Below are 22500 nucleotides of genomic sequence, written 5' to 3'. Positions count from 1 at the left end.
CGATGGTGACATAGCGGGTAGACGGGTAAGGAGGCCCTCAGGGTACATTGCACACTGCAGCACCATTCGTTTCGATTGGCACCCCAGGGCACTGAGGCATTGCAGCGCACCTGAAAGCTTGGTAAAGCACTGCCATGCGTTGTGGTGTGCTCTGCTGCCAAAAAATGGTGCTGTCCTCTTTTTAGATGGTTCGGAAAGGGCTGCCTTAATGCAACGCATGTGCCATGTGCCAGCCAAAATTTTACGTTTTGGCACGAACAGGAAAGGGTTTAATTCTCAGGCTGGTTATTGTTACCGTGTCCCCATTGGGGAGATTTAACCTTGCTACCCCAGTGGCAGGGTGTCTCTGGCTCAGGAAGTAACAACATTTTTCTCAGATCGGGAGAATACAGGAAGAAAATGAGATTTCCTTAGCAGAAAGGGTATGAACACCTTAACATTTTACTTCTCTTTCCTTGTGACACCTACCCCCTCCCTCCCCCCCCCCCCCCCCCGCCCACACACACACACACTAGCGGCACAGAATACACTTTATCTGGGCTTTTGTTTACTAAAGATAGTAGAGGGGACCCAGAACAGCATAATCATTACAATTACTAGTTTACAATGTAATCTCTAAATTCCTCTAGGGTTGACTTGGCACTTTGTGCTCTCCTCTGGGGCTGACTTGGCACTTTGCTCTCCTCTGGGGCTGACTTGGCACTTTGTGCTCTCCTCTAGGGCTGGCTTTGTTCTTTGTGCTCTCCTCTAGGGCTGACTTGGCTCTTTGTGCTCTCCTCTAGGGCTGACTTGGCTCTTTGTGCTCTCCTCTAGGGCTGACTTGGCACTTTGTGCTCTCGTCTAGGGCTGACTTGGCACTTTGTGCTCTCCTCTAGGGCTGACTTGGCTCTTTGCGCTCTCCTCTAGGGCTGACTTGGCTCTTTGCGCTCTCCTCTAGGGCTGGCTTTGTTCTTTGTGCTCTCCTCTAGGGCTGACTTGGCTCTTTGTGCTCTCCTCTAGGGCTGACTTGGCTCTTTGTGCTCTCCTCTAGGGCTGACTTGGCACTTTGTGCTCTCGTCTAGGGCTGACTTGGCACTTTGTGCTCTCCTCTAGGGCTGACTTGGCACTTTGTGCTCTCCTCTAGGGCTGACTTGGCACTTTGTGCTCTCCTCTAGGGCTGACTTGGCTCTTTGCGCTCTCCTCTAGGGCTGACTTGGCTCTTTGCGCTCTCCTCTAGGGCTGACTTGGCTCTTTGCGCTCTCCTCTAGGGCTGACTTGGCTCTTTGCGCTCTCCTCTAGGGCTGACTTGGCCCTTTGCGCTCTCCTCTAGGGCTGACTTGGCTCTTTGCGCTCTCCTCTAGGGCTGACTTGGCTCTTTGCGCTCTCCTCTAGGGCTGACTTGGCTCTTTGCGCTCTCCTCTAGGGCTGACTTGGCTCTTTGCGCTCTCCTCTAGGGCTGACTTGGCTCTTTGCGCTCTCCTCTAGGGCTGACTTGGCTCTTTGCGCTCTCCTCTAGGGCTGACTTGGCTCTTTGCGCTCTCCTCTAGGGCTGACTTGGCACTTTGTGCTCTCCTCTAGGGCTGACTTGGCTCTTTGTGCTCTCCTCTAGGGCTGACTTTGTACTTTGTGCTCCCCTCTAGGGCTGGCTTTGTTCTTTGTGCTCTCCTCTAGGGCTGACTTGGCTCTTTGTGCTCTCCTCTAGGGCTGACTTGGCACTTTGTGCTCTCGTCTAGGGCTGACTTGGCACTTTGTGCTCTCCTCTAGGGCTGACTTGGCACTTTGTGCTCTCCTCTAGGGCTGACTTGGCACTTTGTGCTCTCCTCTAGGGCTGACTTGGCACTTTGTGCTCTCCTCTAGGGCTGACTTGGCTCTTTGCGCTCTCCTCTAGGGCTGACTTGGCTCTTTGCGCTCTCCTCTAGGGCTGACTTGGCTCTTTGCGCTCTCCTCTAGGGCTGACTTGGCTCTTTGCGCTCTCCTCTAGGGCTGACTTGGCTCTTTGCGCTCTCCTCTAGGGCTGACTTGGCTCTTTGCGCTCTCCTCTAGGGCTGACTTGGCTCTTTGCGCTCTCCTCTAGGGCTGACTTGGCTCTTTGCGCTCTCCTCTAGGGCTGACTTGGCTCTTTGCGCTCTCCTCTAGGGCTGACTTGGCTCTTTGCGCTCTCCTCTAGGGCTGACTTGGCTCTTTGCGCTCTCCTCTAGGGCTGACTTGGCTCTTTGCGCTCTCCTCTAGGGCTGACTTGGCTCTTTGCGCTCTCCTCTAGGGCTGACTTGGCTCTTTGCGCTCTCCTCTAGGGCTGACTTGGCTCTTTGCGCTCTCCTCTAGGGCTGACTTGGCTCTTTGCGCTCTCCTCTAGGGCTGACTTGGCTCTTTGCGCTCTCCTCTAGGGCTGACTTTGCTCTTTGCGCTCTCCTCTAGGGCTGACTTTGCTCTTTGCGCTCTCCTCTAGGGCTGACTTTGCTCTTTGCGCTCTCCTCTAGGGCTGACTTGGCTCTTTGCGCTCTCCTCTAGGGCTGACTTGGCTCTTTGCGCTCTCCTCTAGGGCTGACTTGGCTCTTTGCGCTCTCCTCTAGGGCTGACTTGGCTCTTTGCGCTCTCCTCTAGGGCTGACTTGGCTCTTTGCGCTCTCCTCTAGGGCTGACTTGGCTCTTTGCGCTCTCCTCTAGGGCTGACTTGGCTCTTTGCGCTCTCCTCTAGGGCTGACTTGGCTCTTTGCGCTCTCCTCTAGGGCTGACTTGGCTCTTTGCGCTCTCCTCTAGGGCTGACTTTGCTCTTTGCGCTCTCCTCTAGGGCTGACTTTGTTGCTCTTTGCGCTCTCCTCTAGGGCTGACTTTGTTGCTCTTTGCGCTCTCCTCTAGGGCTGACTTTGTTGCTCTTTGCGCTCTCCTCTAGGGCTGACTTTGTTGCTCTTTGCGCTCTCCTCTAGGGCTGATTTTGTTGCTCTTTGCGCTCTCCTCTAGGGCTGATTTTGTTGCTATTTGCGCTCGCCTCTAGGGCTGACTTGGTTCTTTGCGCTCTCCTCTAGGGCTGACTTGGCTCTTTGCGCTCTCCTCTAGGGCTGGCTTTGTTCTTTGCGCTCTCCTCTAGGGCTGACTTGGCTCTTTGCAGTAGGTAGAGCAGAGCCCCTCTTGCATGGGCAGAGTTTTGGTTGAGCAAGCATACATCTCTCTCTCTGATCACGTTGCACAGCGCTATCTTAGCTCTGCTCAGTGAAAATAAAGGCATGCTGCAGGACCTGATGCTCAAGCCCTTCTGGGCGAGCCGGTTAAAGGCGTGCTGTTATAACATGTCATCAACAAGGCTAAAATGACCAGCGAGTGAAGAGACAAAATGCCTCCCCTGGGGTTAAATTAAAACTAAAAAATCTCAGATGCTTGCAGAGACTTGAAGTGAGCCAGAACACGGGGAAAATACAGTTTGCTGCATTCAGACTGATGTAAACCCTAACTGACCTCTCATTTCCACGCCGCGTGTCATAAACAGGTGAAATTTATTTTAAATATGTTTGTCCTCGACTTTATTTTCGTTTTATGTTGCACCTTAGTGCTGCAGTTTCCCCTTTGCAGCCACTTCTTGTCTACATGCACTCTAGTGCCCTCTAGTGATTGGGTTTATATCTATTTTAAAGTGCACCTTTACCCAGATGCATGATTTCCTTTTTTTTGCACTTCTTAAATGCATGCTATGTGTGTGCATTGCGTTAAGGCAGCGCATTGAAATTATTGGACTCCCCGTGCACCCTGACATAGCAAAAACAGACTTGACTTTTCCTTTGTAATGCCACGCACTATCATGCTTTGCGGTGCGCTGCAAAACCGTGGCATTGCTTTAGTGCGTTGGGGGTGCCATTCAAAATGAATAATGCAGAAACACGGTATTGTATGTTCTGGGCAATGCATTGCAGTAATGTCATTGCTTCCAACCATGGCCGGGACAAGGGGTGGGCATGAGGTGCACCTGCCCTGGGCACTGTGGTATCATATGAGGTGGGGGGAGGGGATTTGTGTTTGGAGGAGGAAATTGGGGGGCAGCAGGGGGTAAGAATTGTTCTAGGAGGGGAAACTTGCTGGTGTGTGCTAGGAGTGGCGATTCAGGAGTGATTTGTGTTGGGAGAGGGTTTGTGCTAGTAGGGTCGATTTTGGGGGGGGGGGGGAAGGGGGGTTGTGCTTTTGTGCTAGAAGAGGTGCTATGGTAGAGGGGGGTAGGGGATTTGTGCTAGGTGGAGAATTTTTTTTTTTTATTTGGGGTGGAATGGGGGGTGAGAATGTATAGTTTGAGGGAAAATTTGAGGGGAGGGGATTTGTGCTAGTAGGGATGATTGGAGGGTGGTGCTTATAATAGGAGGGGGATTTGGAATCTGTGCATTTGGGGGGGTGGGGGTGTATATTTGGAGGGAAAATTTAAGGGGGGGGGGATTTGTGCTGGTAGGAATGATTGGGGGGTGGTGCTTATGTTAGATGTGGGATTTGGAGTCTGTGCTTGTGGGGGGGGGGGGTGTATATTTGGAGGGAAAATTTGAGGGGTGGGGGGATTTGTGCTAGTAGGGATGATTGGAGGGTGGTGCTTATAATAGGAGGGGGATTTGGAGTCTGTGCATGTGGGGGGGGGGGGGTGTATATTTGGAGGGAAAATTTAAGGGGGGGGGATTTGTGCTGGTAGGAATGATTGGGGGGTGGTGCTTATGTTAGGTGTGGGATTTGGAGTGTGTGTGGGGGGGATGTATATTTGGAGGGAAAATTTGAGGGGGGGGGGGATTTGTGCTAGTAGGGATGATTGACGGGGGGTGGTTCTTATGCTAGGAGGGGGATTTGGAGTCTGTGTATGCGTGTGGGGGGGGGTGGGGGGTATATGTGGAGGGGAAGTTTGAGAGGTTGAGGATTTGTGCTTAAAGGGGTGATTATCATTATTAACATTTTTTTTTTCTTGAGGGGGGGGGGGGGCATTTGTGCTTGGGGGATTTGGGGGATGGAGCCAGCAGAGATTTGTGTTGGGAGGGGGAATTTCAGCAGGGGACTGATTTGTACTGGGAGGAGGGAGAATCTATGCTAAGGTGTAATCATGCAGATTAGTGCCCAATTCTTTTTTTTTTTTTTTTTTTTTTTCTTTTGGGGGGGGGGGGAGTGCAAGAGCATTTTTGCTGACACATGCTCCTACACCTTTGGGGGGGGGGGAGCAATTTGGCATGTTTGCCCTGGGCTCTAGGTGACATTGTACTGGTCCCAACTGTCTCTGATTTAGAGAAACTGTCCCTGATTTGGAACAAAGTCCCTCTTTCCTCCTCATTTGTCCATCATTTTGGTCTGATCTATATAGTTGTATATAAAATGCACTTTTTAGTGTTTCCTGGTGCTCAACCTTTCATCTAATTTCTGATTTGCTGCATTTGTAAATTTTAAAAGCCAATATAAAGGATTAGTAGTGGTAAAAAAAAGCACTTGTGGGTTTACTTGTTCTTCTTGTTCTTGTTCTTCTTCTTCTTGTTCTTGTCGTCGTCTTCTTCTTCTTCTTCTTGTTCTTCTTGTTCTTCTTGTTCTTCTTCTTCTTGTTCTTGTCGTCTTCTTCTTCTTCTTGTTCTTCTTGTTCTTCTTCTTTTTTCTTTCTTCGTGGTGGGGTTGTGTCCTATGTCTCAATACTTTTACTAATGTGTCCCTTGTTCCCATCCCAAAAAGTTGGGAGGTATGGTAATGTGTATAATACCATAAGATTAGGGGCGTAACTACAGGGGTTGTAATTGCACTGGGCCCCATGCGGCTCCCCTGTACACCTGGATAGGAGGGGCGGCGGGGGCAGCATGTAGAGAAATCACTGTCCTGCTTTTTCCTCCTATAGCTGCAGGAGGAAAAAGCAGGAGATTGGTTCCTCTGTACGCTGCCCCCGCCACTCCTCCTATCCAGTTCACTTGTGTTCTGCTGCCTCTGGGCCCCTGTGTGCTCCCCTGGTCCCCCCCCCCCTCACTGTGCTCACAATAGAGAACCAGGAAGGGGTTGGTAAATATGTAATTTACCAGCTCCTTCCTTTTCTGAATGGACAGAGTCATAGTCAGTGACATTGTAAAAAAAATAAAATGATAAAAAAATGATACAATTAAAATACCAAAAAAAAAAAAAATACTACTGACACCAGTGGGTGAACTTCCAGGATCGCAAAGGTCACACTTGCGGCCGGGCCCTGACATTCCACCAACGTGGGGAGGCCCCAAGATGGCAGGAAGGGGGCCCACTGCAGAACTTGTGAAAGGGTCCCGTAACGAGAGTCAGTGGGAAGAGCCCCAGGCTTGAAGGGAAGGACCAGGGGTCCGGGGGGCCCTTCATGGTTTCTTGCATCGGGGCCCTGAAGGTTCTAGTTACGCCTCTGCATAAGATGCTAGGGCCTGTTCATACCTTTTGTGTGCGATTCCTTGCCTTGCAATAGTGTGGTGCCATTCATTTATTCAGCGCCACCCCCAGCTCCCCTCCAATGTATGTTGCAGCACACCAGAACAGGTAAGCTGCAAGACCTGATGCTAAAGCCCTTCTGGGTGAGTCGGGTAAAGGCGTGCTGTTATAACATGTCATCAACAAGGCTAAAATGACCAGCGAATGAAAAGACAAAATGCCTTCCCTGGGGTTAAATAAAAACTAAAATATCTCAGATGCTCGCTGTATGCTTGCAGAGACTTGAAGTGAGCCAGAACACGGGGAAAATACAGTTTGCTGCATTCAGACCGACGTGAACCCTAACTGACCTCTCATTTCCACGCCGTGTGTCATAAACAGTTGCAATTAATTTTTAAATATGTTTGTCCTCGACTTTTTTTATTTTATGTTGCACCTTAGTGCTGCAGATCTCCCCTTTGCAGCCACTTCTTGTCTACATGCACTCTAGTGCCCTCTAGTGATTGGGTTTAGATCTATTTTAAGGTGCACCCCATAGACTTTAATGGAAGTCGCCTGCAAGTCGGATCCTCATCTGTATCAATGTGATTTGGACCCCGACGTTACAGGAAGATTACCCAGGCATTCCCTGAAAGTCGCATTAACCGGTTGCCAACCGCCGCAAGTACATATACTGCGGCAGTCAGCCCCGGCCAGGCAAAGTGACGTACCGGTACGTCACTAGCCTGTCACTAGCTTGTGAGCCAATAGCGGGCAAGCGCGCGCCCGCTCCAGCTCGTTCCCTAACAAATCAGTGCGTTTTGTACACTCGCGATCGTTCGCCGTGAAGGGAGAAAGGCAGGCGGCTAATGTAAACAAAGCCGCCTGTCATTCTCTCCTGTGTAAAAATGGAGATCACACGGTTCTACTATGTAGGACCGTTGATCTCTGTTCCTACACCAGTAGCCATGTCCAATCACAGTTAGAAACACGCCCCTAGGGACACACTTAACACCTCCTTTCCCAATAAAGTTAACCCCTTCACTGCCAGTGTCATTTTTACAGTAAGACCCTGTTAACACTGGGGCGACGCTACTTGCCGGGGCGACCTCACAGGTTGCGGTGCGCAGCTCGCACCGCGACCTCGGAGCGGCCGGCACGGACTTCATATCATTGAAGTCAATGCAGGTCGCTCCAGGTCGCCCCAAAGAAGCTCCTGACCCTTTTTCTAAGTCGGAGCGACTTGTGTCACTCCTATTAGAACGGGTCCACAGCTTCTCTATGGCAGGCGACCTATGGCGACAGTGCATATTTATAGCACTGATTACTGTAGTAATGTCACTGGTACCCCCAAAAGTGTCAAAAATGTCAGTCAAGGGTCCGATCTGTCCGCCGCAATGTCGCAGTCTCGCAAAAAAAAATCGCAGATCGCCGCCATTACTCGTTAAAAAAAACAACAAAAAATTACAAAAATCTTTCCCTTAGTTAGTAAATGCAATAACTTTTGCGCAAACCAATCAAAATACGCTTTTTGCGATTTTTTTTTTTTTTTTTTCTTTTACTAAGCATATGTAGCAGAAAACAAATTGGCCAAAAATGTTAAAAAATTTTGATTTTTACATTTTTTTTGGGGGGGGAATTTCATATAAAAAAATGTGAAAAATATTGTTATTTTTGCAAAATTGTCGCTCTTTTTTTTTTTTTGTTAATAGCGCATGATCAAAAAATTGCACAGATGATCAAATACCGCCAAAAGAAAGCTCTATTTGTGGAAAAAAAAGGACGTCAAATTTGTTTAGGTACAGTGTCGCACGACCATGCAATTGTCCGTTAAAGTCACGCAGTGCCGAATCGCAAAATAGGCCCTGGTCAGGAAGGGGGTAAAATCTTCCGGGGCTTAAGTAGTTAAAGTAGTATTCAAGTCGCCAGCAAATCTCCTAGCAAAGTTGCATCATAGGTCGCATTAGTGTGAACTGAGCCTTATGCTGGCCATACACGTATAGATTTTCATCCGGAAATTTTCGTTTCAAGAAAATTCGTTTGATTTTCTAATCGTTAGTGGGGTTAAATCGATGTCCCTTTTCGACTGCAGCGACGGGAAAATTCGTAGGGGCAGAAGGGAAAACTTTTCTCGATCAACGAATTTTCGGGCAGTGGTGTATGTGGTAATCGTTCAGAAATTACATTCATTTTAAAATTAAATGTTAAAAGCAAAAGACAATTTTCGAACGGCATTCGTCTATTCAAAGAATGTTCTACGAATATTCCCGTCCAAAAATCTATACGTGTATGGCTAGCATTAGTGTAAATGGCCCTAAACTATTTACATAATACGCAATAAGCAAAAAAAAACCAACCCAAAACTTTAACCAAGCTCTCACTCACCTCCTGTTGTTGTCGTTTTTAATACCCATCCATCTACATTGGAAACTGACCTCTTCCTTCCCATTATCGCACTTGAGCGCAGGAGATTTGAACTACATTTGTCCGGTGGCCCAGGGTTGCAGGGCCGCCATTGGGGGTGGCCAGCCACATGTAGGGGGACTTGGCGTCCTGAGCAGAGTTGCCAATGATTCTTCTGTGGCTCCGCTGTTGCAGTCCCATCTTCTGCCAGCATTAGTTGTTGGTTGGTGGGGGCCCCTGCTGTCTTGCAACTAACCAGCGGCGTGGTAGGTCCGCCCCCCAGCATTCAGTGGAGAAAAAGTTAACCCAAATTTCTCATCCAGACGGGGCTGCTGCACCGTGTTTCTGAGCCCACTAAATCCCACCAATCAAGTCGCACCCATAGAGCTTCGTCTACTGGGACCCAGCTCCCAGCCTCCCATCCAGCCCTCGGTAAGGGAATTTATTGTGGGGGAGCTCTAATGATGGGGACACTTGATGGGGGACCTTTTTTGAGGGGGACACTAATGGAGGGAGCCTTTAATGGGGAGAATACTGATGGAGGGACCTTTCAATGAGGGGGACACTGCTGGAGAGGACATTTAATGAGGGGGACACTGATGGAGAAGACCTTTAATGAGGGGGATACTGATGGAGAAGACCTTTAATGAGGGGGATACTGATGGAGTGGACCTTTTAATGAGGGTGACACTAATGGAGTGGACCTTTTTAATGAGGGGGACACTGATGGAGTGGACTTTTAATGAGGGGGACACTGATGGAGTGGACTTTTAATGAGGGGGATACTGATGGGGTGGACCTTTAATGAAGGGGATACTGATGGGGTGGACCTTTAATGAAGGGGATACTGATGGGGTGGACCTTTAATGAAGGGGACACTGATGGGGTGGACCTTTAATGAAGAGGACACTGATGGAGTCTACCTTTTTATGATGGGGACATTGATGGAAGAAAGTTTTTTTAATGAGGGGGACACTGATGGAGGGGGAGCTTTTATTGAAGGAGACACTGATGGAGTGGACCTCTGATGGGGACACTGCTGGAGAGGACTTTTAATGAGGGGGGACACTGATGGAGAGGACATTTAATGAGGGGGACACTGATGGAGAAGACCTTTAATGAGGGGGATACTGATGGAGTGGACCTTTTAATGAGGGGGACACTAATGGAGTGGACTTTTAATGAGGGGGACACTGATGGAGTGGACCTTTAATGAGGGGGACACTGATGGAGTGGACCTTTAATGAGGGGGACACTGATGGAGTGGACCTTTAATGAGGGGGGCACTGATGGAGTAGACCTTTAATGAGGGGGGCACTGATGGAGTAGACCTTTAATGAGGGGGGCACTGATGGAGTAGACCTTTAATGAGGGGGGCACTGATGGAGTAGACCTTTAATGAGGGGGGCACTGATGGAGTAGACCTTTAATGAGGGGGACACTGATGGGGTGGACCTTTAATGAGGGGGGCACTGATGGAGTAGACCTTTAATGAGGGGGACACTGATGGGGTGGACCTTTAATGAGGAGACACTGATGGGGTGGACCTTTAATGAAGGGGACACTGATGGGGTGGACCTTTAATGAAGGGGACACTGATGGAGTCTACCTTTTAATGATGGGGACATTGATGGAGGAAAGTTTTTTAATGAGGGGGACACTGATGGAGGGGGAGCTTTTATTGAAGGAGACACTGATGGAGTGCACCTCTGATGGGGACACTGATGGAGAGGACCTTTAATGTGGGGGACACTGACTGAGAAGACCTTTAGTGAGGTGGGACACTGCTGGAAGGAAACACTGATGAAGGGGGCCTGGATGGTTGTTCCCCTTCTGTCTAGCAAATCAGATTGGATGGCTGGCGGCTCTGCCACATGAGAAATTGAACCACGTGAATTTCAGTTGCCATTCATTTTTAATGGCATCTAAAAATGCAGTGTGGTTCTGTCGCTTGATAAATCGTGATCGAAAGAGTCTCCTGAACTTTTTTTGGGCGACAAGCTTCACGCTATGCAGTTTCCCGCGACTTCACTGCAGAACTACACCGTGTTTTTAGGTGCCTTGATTGACAAATCGCACAATGCACATTTCAGATGCCATTAATTTTATTCACACCTGGGTGTTTTGAAATTGCGGGCAGAATCGCGGCAAATCTGCCCACGATTTTAAATGCCCAGCTGTGAATGCAGCCAGCTGTGTGTTTACATTAAAAAGCTGGCAACTTGCCAAGATTTTTCTCTCATAGAAAAACACTGCTTCTGAATTTGAGAATGAATTTCTCCCCCATGCCAGTATATACAGAGATAAATGAGGACTTGAGTGCTTTTTCTCACAGGTTCACAATAAAGAGATAAATAATTCTTGGCGGGCTTGCTGAGACTTGTAGTTGGCTATCAGAGTGAGAAAATACCCCAGTTTGAGTTATTTAAATGTGGAACGTTCATCCTTCTCCTCGTGCCCTTCTATGACGTGGATGGAGAATATAACTACAGATGCGCTGAAATCTGGCAAAGCACCTTTTTTCTGGTGGTATTTTTGCTTTGTTGCTAATTTGTGTCCTCTGTGCGTTCCTCTTCCTGACACTGTATCATTGAGTAAAACGGCTGAATAATTTATGTTTGAGCGCAATTACGCCCCCTCGTCTTTTTGTAAATGGAGTCTTTTTTTTTTTCTTTTTCTTTTTTTAATCTTAACCCTTCATTGCCTGTAAGGGCTTGTTCACAGCAGTCCCGTCAGACAGCGCAGCCCCAAGGCATAGACAGTTGCCTTATGTCCTATTGATTTAGTTTACACCAACATGCTGCAGACTATATGTGACCTGGAAAAAAAAAAAAAAGGGATGTGTTGAATATTTGCATCACTTGTTTTGATGCTCTATAACATACCACAATGCACTGTTGGGGAATAGCTTTAAGTTTTTTTAAATAAGTTTTAAAATTTTTTTAAAAAAGTTGTAAAAATTTTAAAGTTTTTTAAAATAAGTTTTTTTTTTTTTAATTTATTTTATTTATTTAATTCTATTTTTAAAGGTAAGCACTGCGATGTATTTATTTTTAACACCACATCTTGGGCGCGCGTGCCCATTAGGCACACCGTAATGGGCGTCTGCTGGTGTGAGCGGCTCCTAAGATGAAGAGATTCTGTGCTTTGCGTGTTCGCAGAAGTCATTCTAACTTCGGCTTCTTCTTTCCACAGGTGAACCGCGTGGGCTGCGTTCACTGAAGGCGGTTTAGACTGACCCGACCTCTGGTGGCGCGGCGCAGAAAACGTGCAGAAAAAATGCAGACGTTCCTGAAAGGGAAGCGGGTCGGGTATTGGATGAGCGACAAGAAGATCAAGAAACTCAACTTTCAAGCCTTTGCTGACTTGTGCAGGTAGGTGTCATTGGAATGCTTTGGTCACACAAGAGACCTGCAATCTTTTTGAAAGCGTGCCGCTATCGTGACTCTAACTGTTTAAAGGGCAAGTACACCCAGAACTGGTATTTCTTTGGTGGATGCTGGAGAGTTTAACAGTTTTCTTATAAAGTCTCTATTCATGTGATCTGTGTGTGAGTTCTCGGGTCTGTACACCTGCTGTGTCCATTATGAGGGCTTCCAACCAACCCTGTACTGAATTATGAGGTCTTTACACCCGCTGTGCCCATTGTGAGGGAATCTCACCATCCCTGTGCTGAGTTCCCACCATCCCTGTGCTGAGTTCCTATGTCTGTGTATACCTGTCCATTATGAGGGGTTCCCACCATCCCTGTGCTGAGTTCCCGGGTTTGTACACCTGCTGTGCCCATTATGAGGGGTTCCCACCATCTCTGTGCTGAGTTCCCGGGTTTGTACACCTGCTTTGCACATTATGAGGGGTTCCTCCATCCCTGTGCTAAATTCCCAGGTCTGTACACCTGCTGTGCCCATTATGAGGGGTTCCCACCATCTCTGTGCTGAGTTCCGGGGTCTGTACACCTGCTGTGCCCTTTATGAGGGGTTCCCACCATCTCTGTGCTGAGTTGCCGTGTTTGTACACCTGCTGTTCCCATTATGAGGGGTTCCCACCATCCCTGTGCTGAGTTCCTAGGTCTGTACACCTGCTGTGCCCATTATGACGAGTTCCCACCATCCCTGTGCTGAGTTCCTGGGTCTGTACACCTGCTGTGCCCATTATGAGAGGTTCCCACCATCCCTGTGCTGAGTTCCTGGGTCTGTACACCTGCTGTGCCCATTATGAGAGGTTCCCACCATCCCTGTGCTGAGTTCCTGGGTCTGTACACCTGCTGTGCCCATTATGAGAGGTTCTCACTATCCCTGTGCTGAGTTCCTGGGTCTGTACACCTGCTGTGCTCATTATGAGGGGTTCCCACCATGCCGGATTTTTATTTTTAGGAGGAGCTGTAACACACAAAAGGTGGGTAAGGACCCCAAAACTCCCAAGTGTACAGGAATGATGGTATTGAGACATCACTGTTGGAGTATATATAGGACATAAGATGCCAGTGGCAGATATTGACTATCTGGTTCTCGGTGTAATTAAAGTATCACTTTTTGGTGCACTGACCCTTTAAAGTAATATTTTTTTAATCTCTTCTAGACGGCCCCGCCTCAGATTTACTGCAGGCAGCCCCTCCTGCGCGAACCGACGTAGCTGTACGTCGGTCGCACGCCTGCAGCTAGGGGGCGAACGCTCGTCACTGGCGGCGCACTCCCGCCCCCACTCGGCAGCGGGGACGCCGATGAACGGGGCAGACTGCTCTGATTGCCGCCTGACACCCGCGATCGCTCCTCGCTGAGAGAGGACGGTCGGATGTTGTAATCACAGCTGACCATTCCTCTCTCTGGAATGATCACAGAGCGCCTGTGATCCTTCTATATAGGATCACAGGTCTCTATGGTCACTTCACAAGCCATGTCCCCCCCCCTCCCCCCCACACTTAGAATCACTCCCCTAGGCTCACTTTTAACCCCTTGATCACCCACAATGTTAACCCCTTCCCTGTCAGTGTCGTTATTACAGTAACAGTGCATATTTATAGCACTGATTACTGGAGTAATGTCACTGGTCCCCCCCAAAAGTGTCAAAAATGTCAGTTAGGGGTCCGATCTGTCTGCCGCAATATCACATTCGCACTGAAAATTGCAGATCGCAGCCATTACTAGTAAACAAAAAACAATAAATCTTTCCCGTAGTTTGTAGACGTGATAAGTTTTGCGCACCAATCGAAATACTCTAATTTGCGATTTTTTTTTTTTTTTGGAAAAAAAATAAAAATATGTAGCAGAAAACAAATTGGCCTAAAATGTTAAAATTAGATTTTTAATTTTTTTTGGGAATGTGATATAGCAAAATGTGAGAAATGTAGACGCGATAACTTTTGCACAAACCAATCAAAATACGCTTAGCGGGATTTTTTTTTTTTTTTTTGACCAAAAATATGTAGCAGAATGTAAATTGGCCTAAAATTATGAAAAAATTAGATTTTTACTCCTTCTTTTTTTTTTTTTTTTTTTTTTTTTATTGGGAATGTTATATAGCAGAAAGTGAAAAATATTGTGGTGTTTTTTTTTTTTTTTTTTTTTTTTTTTTTTCAGAATTTTTGTCGCTCTTTTTTTGTTTATAGCGCAAAAAATAAAAATCGCACAGGTGATCAATAATACCACCAAAATAAAGCTCTATTTGTGGGAAAAAAAGGACATCAATTTTATTTAGGTACAGCGTCGCACGACCGCGCAATTGTCCATTAAAGTAATGCAGTGCCGAATCGCAAAAAACGGCCTGGTCATTAAGGGGGAAAATCCTTCCGGCCCAGAAGTGGTTAAAGCAAAACCCTTTTTTTTTCTAACCTCATTTTCTATAACTGTGCAGCTACATTTTCCAAAAGCATTCTACAGGAAAAGTCCGGCTATCTGTAACATTCTACGCTCTCCCATGTGATGTGTCAGAGGTCCGGCTCCCCTTTTGTTAGAAGTGTTTTAAATCTGGCACAAAGCCCCACAATGCATTGCGTCGGTAAGGGCTTGCGTGCACTGTAGCCATAAGCTAAAGAGAAGCAAAAGCATCGCTCCGCTAAACCCGCCACGCACACACACTGGTAAAACAACACACAATTATATGCTGCGTCCGCAATGTCTGAAAAGGTCATCGCTTCTCGGCCTTTTGGCTAAGATCAAGTGTAGTATCTGTTCTTATCAGTGTTGGAATGGAACCTGAAGGTTAGTATCGGTGGTGGCCGAAGTATACCGGGGCGCTCTGGGCGTAACTGGAGGACCGGAGTAGGCCAAACCAGAGAAAGCCGGAGGGTTCCAATGCCTTCCTGATTTGAATGGGTCCGCCCCTACCAGTTTGAAGGGAGCAAGAAAGCTGGGAAATGACGGTTAGTATTGCTCCTGGATGTAATTGGTGAGGAATTGGGATGGCGGTGGGAGGGCCTTTCCTCCTGGGTTGAATCTGGCCTTGCAAAAGGCTTGTCCCCAGTTGAAGGCAGGCTCTCTCTAAGCTGTCCACGTTCCAAACCTCCTGGTAGGCAAGGGCTACACTCGGTCTGGCCATTGGGCCGGGGTAGAGAAAGCCCGTAGTGTATGTGCCCCTGGGGTGGCAGCCCAGGGGTGCCTTAATTCTCACTGGTGAGGGGCAGCTCACCTTGAGTTTTTCGGCACCATGGTCACTGCACCTACGCACACTTTTTTAAGCACCTGCCTCTTGGGCAAGGCCTTTTTGGCTTCGACCAGAGGAATTTTTATTCCGGCCGGAAGGCCTGCCCTTGTATTTTCACAAGGGCACTAATTCACTTCTCCACTTCCCTTCCCCCACCTTTTTGTTTGTGTGTGCCTTTTCTTTGTAGTTTGTCACTTGCTATCACCTTTTTTCACTTGCACGACTTGTAGGGTGTGGGTCCTCGGGCCCTACCTTGAGTCTTGGGAGGGGGTGGATATGGCCTTTTGGCTTGGTCCGCCCTCTCTCATGGGGTCTCCCTTCGGGGGAGCCCTACTTAGTACTCGGTGGGGGCTGTTTCGGCAGTCCCCCTGAAGAACGGGGTCAGTCTGGTTTCGGTCAGACAGACCATGAGTACCTTAAATCCCTGTCAGGAGTCTTGCGCCCCGGGGGATCGAGGTTCGGGTCCTACCTCTTCGGAGGGAAGACCATTTGTTTGCACACCCTGTGCACTTTTTGTGTTCCTCACGTTTGTGTGTGTGCACTTTTTTATGCACCGGGTGAAGTCTTTTGAGTGTGTTTCACACGCTACGGGCTTTAAAAAAAAAAAAAAAAAAGTCTGAAAAGGTCATCGCTTCTCGGCCTTTTGGCTAAGATCAAGTGTAGTATCTGTTCTTATCAGTTGGTATGGGCCTTAGCTAGTACCAGTATGACCGAAACCCGGAGCGCTCTGAGTATTGAGGTATGGGGAGTAGGTCATCTGGGAAAGCATGTGGGGCCCGCCGCCTTCTGATTTGAATGGGTTGAACTGTCCTAACCAGTTTGAAGGGGGCAGGAAAGCCGGTTCAGGGGGCCGGTGGAACTGTTCCTGGATGTAATGGGCTGAGGAACAGGATGGCGAGGGGAGGGCTTTCTCTCCTGGGTTGAATCTGGCCTTGCAAAAGGCTTGTCCCCAGTTGAAGGTAGGTTCTCCCTAAGCTGTCCAAAGTTCTGATGCCTCCTGGTAGGTAAGGGCTACACTCGGTCTGGCCTTTGGGCCAGGGTAGAAAAAGCCCGTAGTGTATGTGCCCCTGGGGTGGCAGCCCAGGGGTGCCTTAATTCTCACTGGTGAGGGGCAGCTCGCCTTGAGTTTTTCGGCACCATGGTCACTGCACCTACACACTTTTTTAAGCACCTGCCTCTTGGGCAAGGCCTTTTGGCTTCGACCAGAGGAATTTTTATTCCGGCGGAAGGCCTGCCTTTGTTTTTCACTTAGGCACTAATTCACTCCTCCACTTCCCCTTGCCCACCTTTTTGTTTGTGTGTGCTTTTTCTTTGTAGTGTTTTGTCACTTCACTATCACCTTTTTCTTCCTCTGCACGACGAGTACATTGCGGGTCTCTGGGCCTACCTTGAAAGTCTTGGGAGGGGGTGGACATGGCCTTTTGGCTTAGTTTGCCCTCTCTCATGGGGTCTCTCTTTGGGGGAGCCCCACCCAGTACTTGGGGTGGGCTGTTTCGGCAGTCCCCCTGGAGAACGGGGTTTGCCAGGTCTCGGCCAGGCAAACCATAGGAAGTACCTCAGTCCCTGTCAGGAGTCTTGCGCCCCGGGGGATCAAGGTATAGGTCCAACCTCTTCGGAGGCCAGACCATTTTCGCACACCCTGTGCAGTTTTTGTGTTTCCTCACGTTTGTGTGTGTGCACTTTTTATGCACCGGGTGTTAAGTCTTTTTGAGTGTGATTCATACGCTACGGGCTTAAAAAAGGGGGTCTGAAAAGGTCATATGTGACGGTTTCATCTTTTTATCAATGCTGAAATTCAATCTGCTTATATTTTGTTTTCTCCCTTGCTGCACTGATCACCCTCCCTGCCCACATCTGATTCACCCAGGGCCCCCCTGCTTTCCTGGGTATCATACAGGAGGACTGGTGGTACCCCATGCCCCTGGATGTCATCACTGGACCTCTGTGCTTCTCTATGCAATGCAGGTTAGTAGGAGGGGCCACTAGGTGGCTGTACATACCTGAAATCATCACAGCACCTTGCCTTAGTACTCCCCTCAAGACCTCTCAGTCCTAGTGCAAGCAGTGGGCTGGCTCTTGGGAGGAGTTATGAAAATATGAAAATGCCTTGACGGGTGGAGGTCAGTCTGGAGGAGTGGGCGTTCCTATATTTGCATGCAGACCACTCTAGGTAACAGCTGACTCTGTTGCTGGGTGCTGCCATCTTGGATTTGATATCAAAAAGTCCAAAGACTGCTGCCGGGTGCCGCCATCTTGGATGTGATATACAAATGTCCTGAGACCACTGCTGATTGCCGCCATCTTGGATGTAATATGCAAAAGTTCCGAGACCGCTGCTGATTGCCACAATCTTGGATGTGATATCCAAAAGTTCTGAGACCACTCCTGGGTTTCGCCGTCTTGGATATCACCTCCAGCAGACTCAGAGCTGTCAATCAAGTGACCCTCTATAGCAGTGATGGCGAACCTTGGCACCCCCTGATGTTTTGGAACTACATTTCCCATGATGCTCAACTACACTGTACAGTAGAGTGCATAAGCATCATGGGAATTGTAGTTCCAAGACATCTGAGGTGCCAAGGTTCGCCATCACTGCTCTATAGCAACCTTTCCCAACTTTTACCCCAGAGGTTTAGATCTTGGGGAGCCCAAGCCAATCATTAGTGGGAAAATGCCCCTTACATTGATGGCCAGTGGGAAACGACCTTCAGTCCCAAGATCACTGGTGTCCTGCAGCTGCCTCTTCCAAGTAGTGTTGGCCACAAAGAATGCGGACACCATCAAATGGAATGTCAATCAGCCACAGCTCAAGGAACCCACTAGCAACCTCTAGAACACCCTTATTTAACCTTTTCAACATAGGGGAACCCTTGAAATAAATTTCCCTTCTCGGGAAGCCCCTGCAAAAGGAATGCATCTCCCTTGTTCTCCTCTGAATGTAATGCATGTCGCACTGGATTACATTCTTTCCCAGCCTAAATGGCTGGGGAAACTGTCAACTCGGACCTAGAAGTGACGTCATACACATCGCTTCCAGGGTAGCAACAAGAAGGGAAGGAGATCGGATGTGTGTCCGTTCTCCCATCTGCTCAGCGGCACCCGCTATGCCGGTCCTGGGCCAGCAGATAGACAAACGGAGCTTGGGACACATAGCAAGGGGGGCGCACTGGGTGTGTGCAAGCGCACCCCCCCCCCCCCCCCGTTTGCTTCCTTCCATAAAGTAAACCCTGCTGTTTGCCCGCAAAATGCTACCTGCTCTGCACCCGGAACTGCATGTCTCAGGTGATAGGAGTTGTGCATCCATCCCTGCACCTGCTGCCAACAGTAGATGGGCAGACAAAAGACCAGGCGCCAGAATAAAATTTTATTCTGGCGCCTGGGATTTGTCGAGCCCTGCCCTTAAAGATGGCTAAAAAAATTGAATGGTGTCAGTGGGAACTTATCTAAGAGGCAGAAATTGCTCATTGCTCGAGGAACCCTGGGGGAGAAACCCTGGACTAGGTGAAGCCCAGGGTTCTTTACCGCTGAGTACCGTAGTACTACTGCGGCAAAGTGGCTCTTGTAGGTCTGACGACGTAGACCTACGTCGCCAGACTCCTCCCCCTGTAGGCGGCGCTCGCACACCGCCGGCGGCGCACTCCCGCTGTTTTCATTCACAGCGGGAGTCGGGCCAGGGGAGGAGCGGCGGCGATCGTCGGGGAATCCAGTTTGGAGATCCGCCCACCTGTGTAAACAGAGCGGGCGGATCTCCTAAGTGACAGGGAGTGACAGATCGGAGTGCTCAGCATAGCTGAACATCCGATCTGTCCCTGGCTCACACAGTCACCTCCCCCACACATCAGTAAGCACCAGGCATACATTAACCCCTCCCTCTCCAATAAAATTAACCCCTTCCCTGCCAGTGTCATTTTTACAGTAACAGTGCATATTTATAGCACTGATTACTGCAGTAATGTCACTGGTACCCCCAAAAGTGTCAAATGTCAGTCAAGGGTCCGATCTGTCCGCCGCAATGTCGCAGTCCCGCAAAAAAAAAAATTGCAGATCGCCGCCATTACTCGTTAAAAAAAAACCCACCAAAAATGATAGAAATCTTTCCCTTAGTTAGTAAACGCAATAACTTTTGCGCAAACCAATCAAAATACGCTTATTGCGATTTTTTTTTTTTACCAAACATAGGTAGCAGAAAACAAATTGGCCAAAAATTTTTAAAAAAATTGTTTTTTACATCTTTTTTGGGGGGAATTTCATATAAAAAAAATTTTAAAAATATTGTTATTTTTTCAAAATAAACGCTCTTTTTTTTGTTTATAGCTCAAAAAGTAAAAATCGCACAGGTGATCAAACACCACCAAAATAAAGCTCTGTTTGTGGGGAAAAAAAGGACGTAAATTTCGTTTGGGTACGGCGTCGCATGACCGTGCAATTGTCAGTTAAAGTTGCACAGCGCCGAATCGCAAAAAGTGGCCCAGACGTAAGACAGCAAAATGCTCTAGTGGTAAAGTGGTTAAGAATGGCTGCTCCATGGTATGCAATGACCAGGGCTATACACAGCTAAGTGAGAACGGGATGTTGCAAATACCACAAGCAGCGTTGCATGCTTTTGTGTCAGAAAAAAAAAATGAAAATAAATTAGCATCAAAGTCCCTACCACCTGATCACCAGTCATTTGTAGAACTGTAACTTTCAGCGCTGACTGTACTGAGGCATTGAAAGTGAAATGATACAAAAGGCAGCAGCGGGTGCACATTGCATGCACTTCATTGGTGCTCATTTATTTTTACTGTACAAGTGATCTCAATTGTTTTTTTGGCCTGAGTTCAGCTTTAAGTCTCAGTGCCTCTTTAATATGTCCTTCTGATTTTCTGAGCTTTTTAAAAAAAATTAGATTCAGTTTTTAGCAACACTCAGCAGAGAGCAGAGACAAGTATCCAGCCGGGGGGGGTCACATAATTCCTGCGAATCAAGGTGGAGCCGTTCTACTTTTCTGCTGTTGCTTTCTAAATTGAGGCCTGCACTCTGTCCTTGTCTTCAACCCACACTTAGGTCAGCGGTGGGGACTTTTTACTTCTCTTCACCAGGAATCCCTTAAGGTAGGTCTATAGAGGAATCGGTGCAGCCTTTTTACGGGGCATCAGAGCGGCCCAGGGGGCAATTGCCCCCCCTGGCCCCAGTCCTCCCCTGCAATTGGGTGCCAGTAAGGTGGACTCCCAAGCACGTGACCACAGTGACAGCCTCTGGTGTTAAAAACCTCTTAAAGGGCCAGCAATGGGGGTTAAAAGAATTGGCCAGCTAACCCCATCCACTGGGAGAGTAGGACTGATGCAGCTCACAAAGCAACCATTTGCCTTTGATAGGAACTTCTAATGCTTTAACTCTCCATTAGCACTTAGTGAACATGCCGCCTCCCAACACATGTGATCACTAAGAGAGATTCAATAATGGCTTCATTAATGATTCCCATTACTCAAAAATTTGTTTGTTTTTTTTTTATTTATATTTTATTTTTTATTATTACTATTCGGCGTAGTACTGGACAGATTAAAGTAGCACTCCTACCAACAAGGGCTTACATTGAGCTCATAGCCCTTTTTTTTTTTTGTTCCTCCCTGTACATTTTATTTGTGCTTTTGGCCATGCTGTATGAAAATTGATGTAGCTCCCTCCTAGTGTAGGATGCTGAGTACATTTTTAGTTTTTGGCTCCTTCTGTATTTAAGGGAGCAGTAATGGCTGAGACAGGACACATCTACACTGATGATCAGTGTCTTGACTATCAGTGCAGCTCCATCAGTGCCCCACGGTGCTGCCTGGCCGTGGCCCAACGGTGCTGCCTGGCCGTGGCCCAACGGTGCTGCCTGGCCGTGGCCCAACGGTGCTGCCTGCCCGTGCCCAACAGTGCTGCCTCATCAGCGCACATTAGCGAAGGAGAAAAAGTACTTATTTGCAAAAATTTTTTTTAACCGAAACTAAGGAAAAATCTTATTCAATTTTTAATAAAAAAATTTAAAACCCAGGGGGTGAATAAATACAACAAAAAGGAAGCTCTTTTTGTCTCAAATGTTTTAAAATGGCATATGATTACAGTGTTGCATGACCGCTCAATTGTCATTCGAAGTGCAACAGCGCTGAAAGCTGAAAATTGGCCTGGACAGGGAGGGGGTGAAAGTGCGGAGTAAGCAAGTGATTAAAGAGAAGATTGTCTTCTAATTGCTGTATGCCAAGCGTATCCCATGCCCTGACCCCCTCTCCTGTTAAAGTTCCTTCAAGCAATACATCTTAAAAAGACACCCCCTAGACTGTGGTATTGGAGCCGGTGTGAATGGACTGGTGGATGGCAGCCTCTGTATTTTTGGGGATGAACCAACTACTGCCAGGGTCGGGGCAAGGGGTGGGCAGGAGGGGAACCTGCCCTGGGCACTGTGGTATCGTGAGGTGGGGGGGGGGGGGGGATTTGTTTTGGGAGGAAGAATTTGGGGGGCAGTAGGGGGTAAGAATTGTGCTAGGAGGGGAAAATTTGGCGGTGTGCGCACTAGGAGTGGTGATTCAGGGGTGAGTTGTGTTGGGACGGGGATGGGAGAAGAGGTTTTGTGCTAGGAGGGTTGATGATGGGGAGGGGGGTGATATTTGTGCTAGTAGGGTGATTTGGAGTGAGGGGGATTTGAGGGGTGGAGGATTTGTGCTAGAGGGGGTGATTTTTTTTTTTTTGGGGGGGGGGCATTTGTGCTGGGGGGATTTGGGGAATGGAGGGGCAGAGATTTGTGCTGGGAGGGGGGACATTTCAGCAGGGGGGCAGATTTGTACTGGGAGAAGAGACCATTTATGCTAAGGGGGGGGGGGGAATCATGTAGATTAGTGCCCAATTTTTGTTCATTTTTATTTTTTTTGTGGGGGGGGGCAAATTTTTGCTGACACATAATGCTTATTCATGATGGGGAAGGAGGTGCTATTTGGCATGTTTGCCCTGGGCTCTAGATGACCTTGTCCTGGCACTGCCAGTGGTCTCTGTGGGGGGTGTGACCCCTTTTTTTACCATGCATTTCTCCAGTTGCCCCCGGATGCCTACTAGCCACGACCTGCAGTGCACTTTGAATTGTTCTTGCTTCTCTTTATTTTATCATTGCACTTGA

General features: G+C 48.2%; 1 protein-coding gene across 2 annotated transcripts in view; it reads left to right on the top strand.

The window, feature by feature from the left end:
• The window catches only part of ITPK1 (inositol-tetrakisphosphate 1-kinase), a 255430-nt gene that overhangs the window by 3805 nt on the left and 229125 nt on the right, over positions 1-22500 (top strand). For both annotated transcript variants that reach the window (XM_082275448.1, XM_082275449.1), the window contains exon 2: positions 11928-12106. In XM_082275448.1, the coding sequence (XP_082131574.1) occupies positions 12012-12106 (95 nt within the window). In that variant the 5' untranslated portion in view covers positions 11928-12011. The remainder of the gene's footprint in view (positions 1-11927; positions 12107-22500) is intronic.

This window comes from Pelophylax lessonae, assembly GCF_965119305.1.
Source record: "Pelophylax lessonae genome assembly, chromosome: 13".
NCBI lineage: Eukaryota > Metazoa > Chordata > Amphibia > Anura > Ranidae > Pelophylax > Pelophylax lessonae.
The sequence above is the reverse complement of the archived record's forward strand: the minus strand, read 5'-3'. Positions and strand labels throughout refer to the sequence as shown.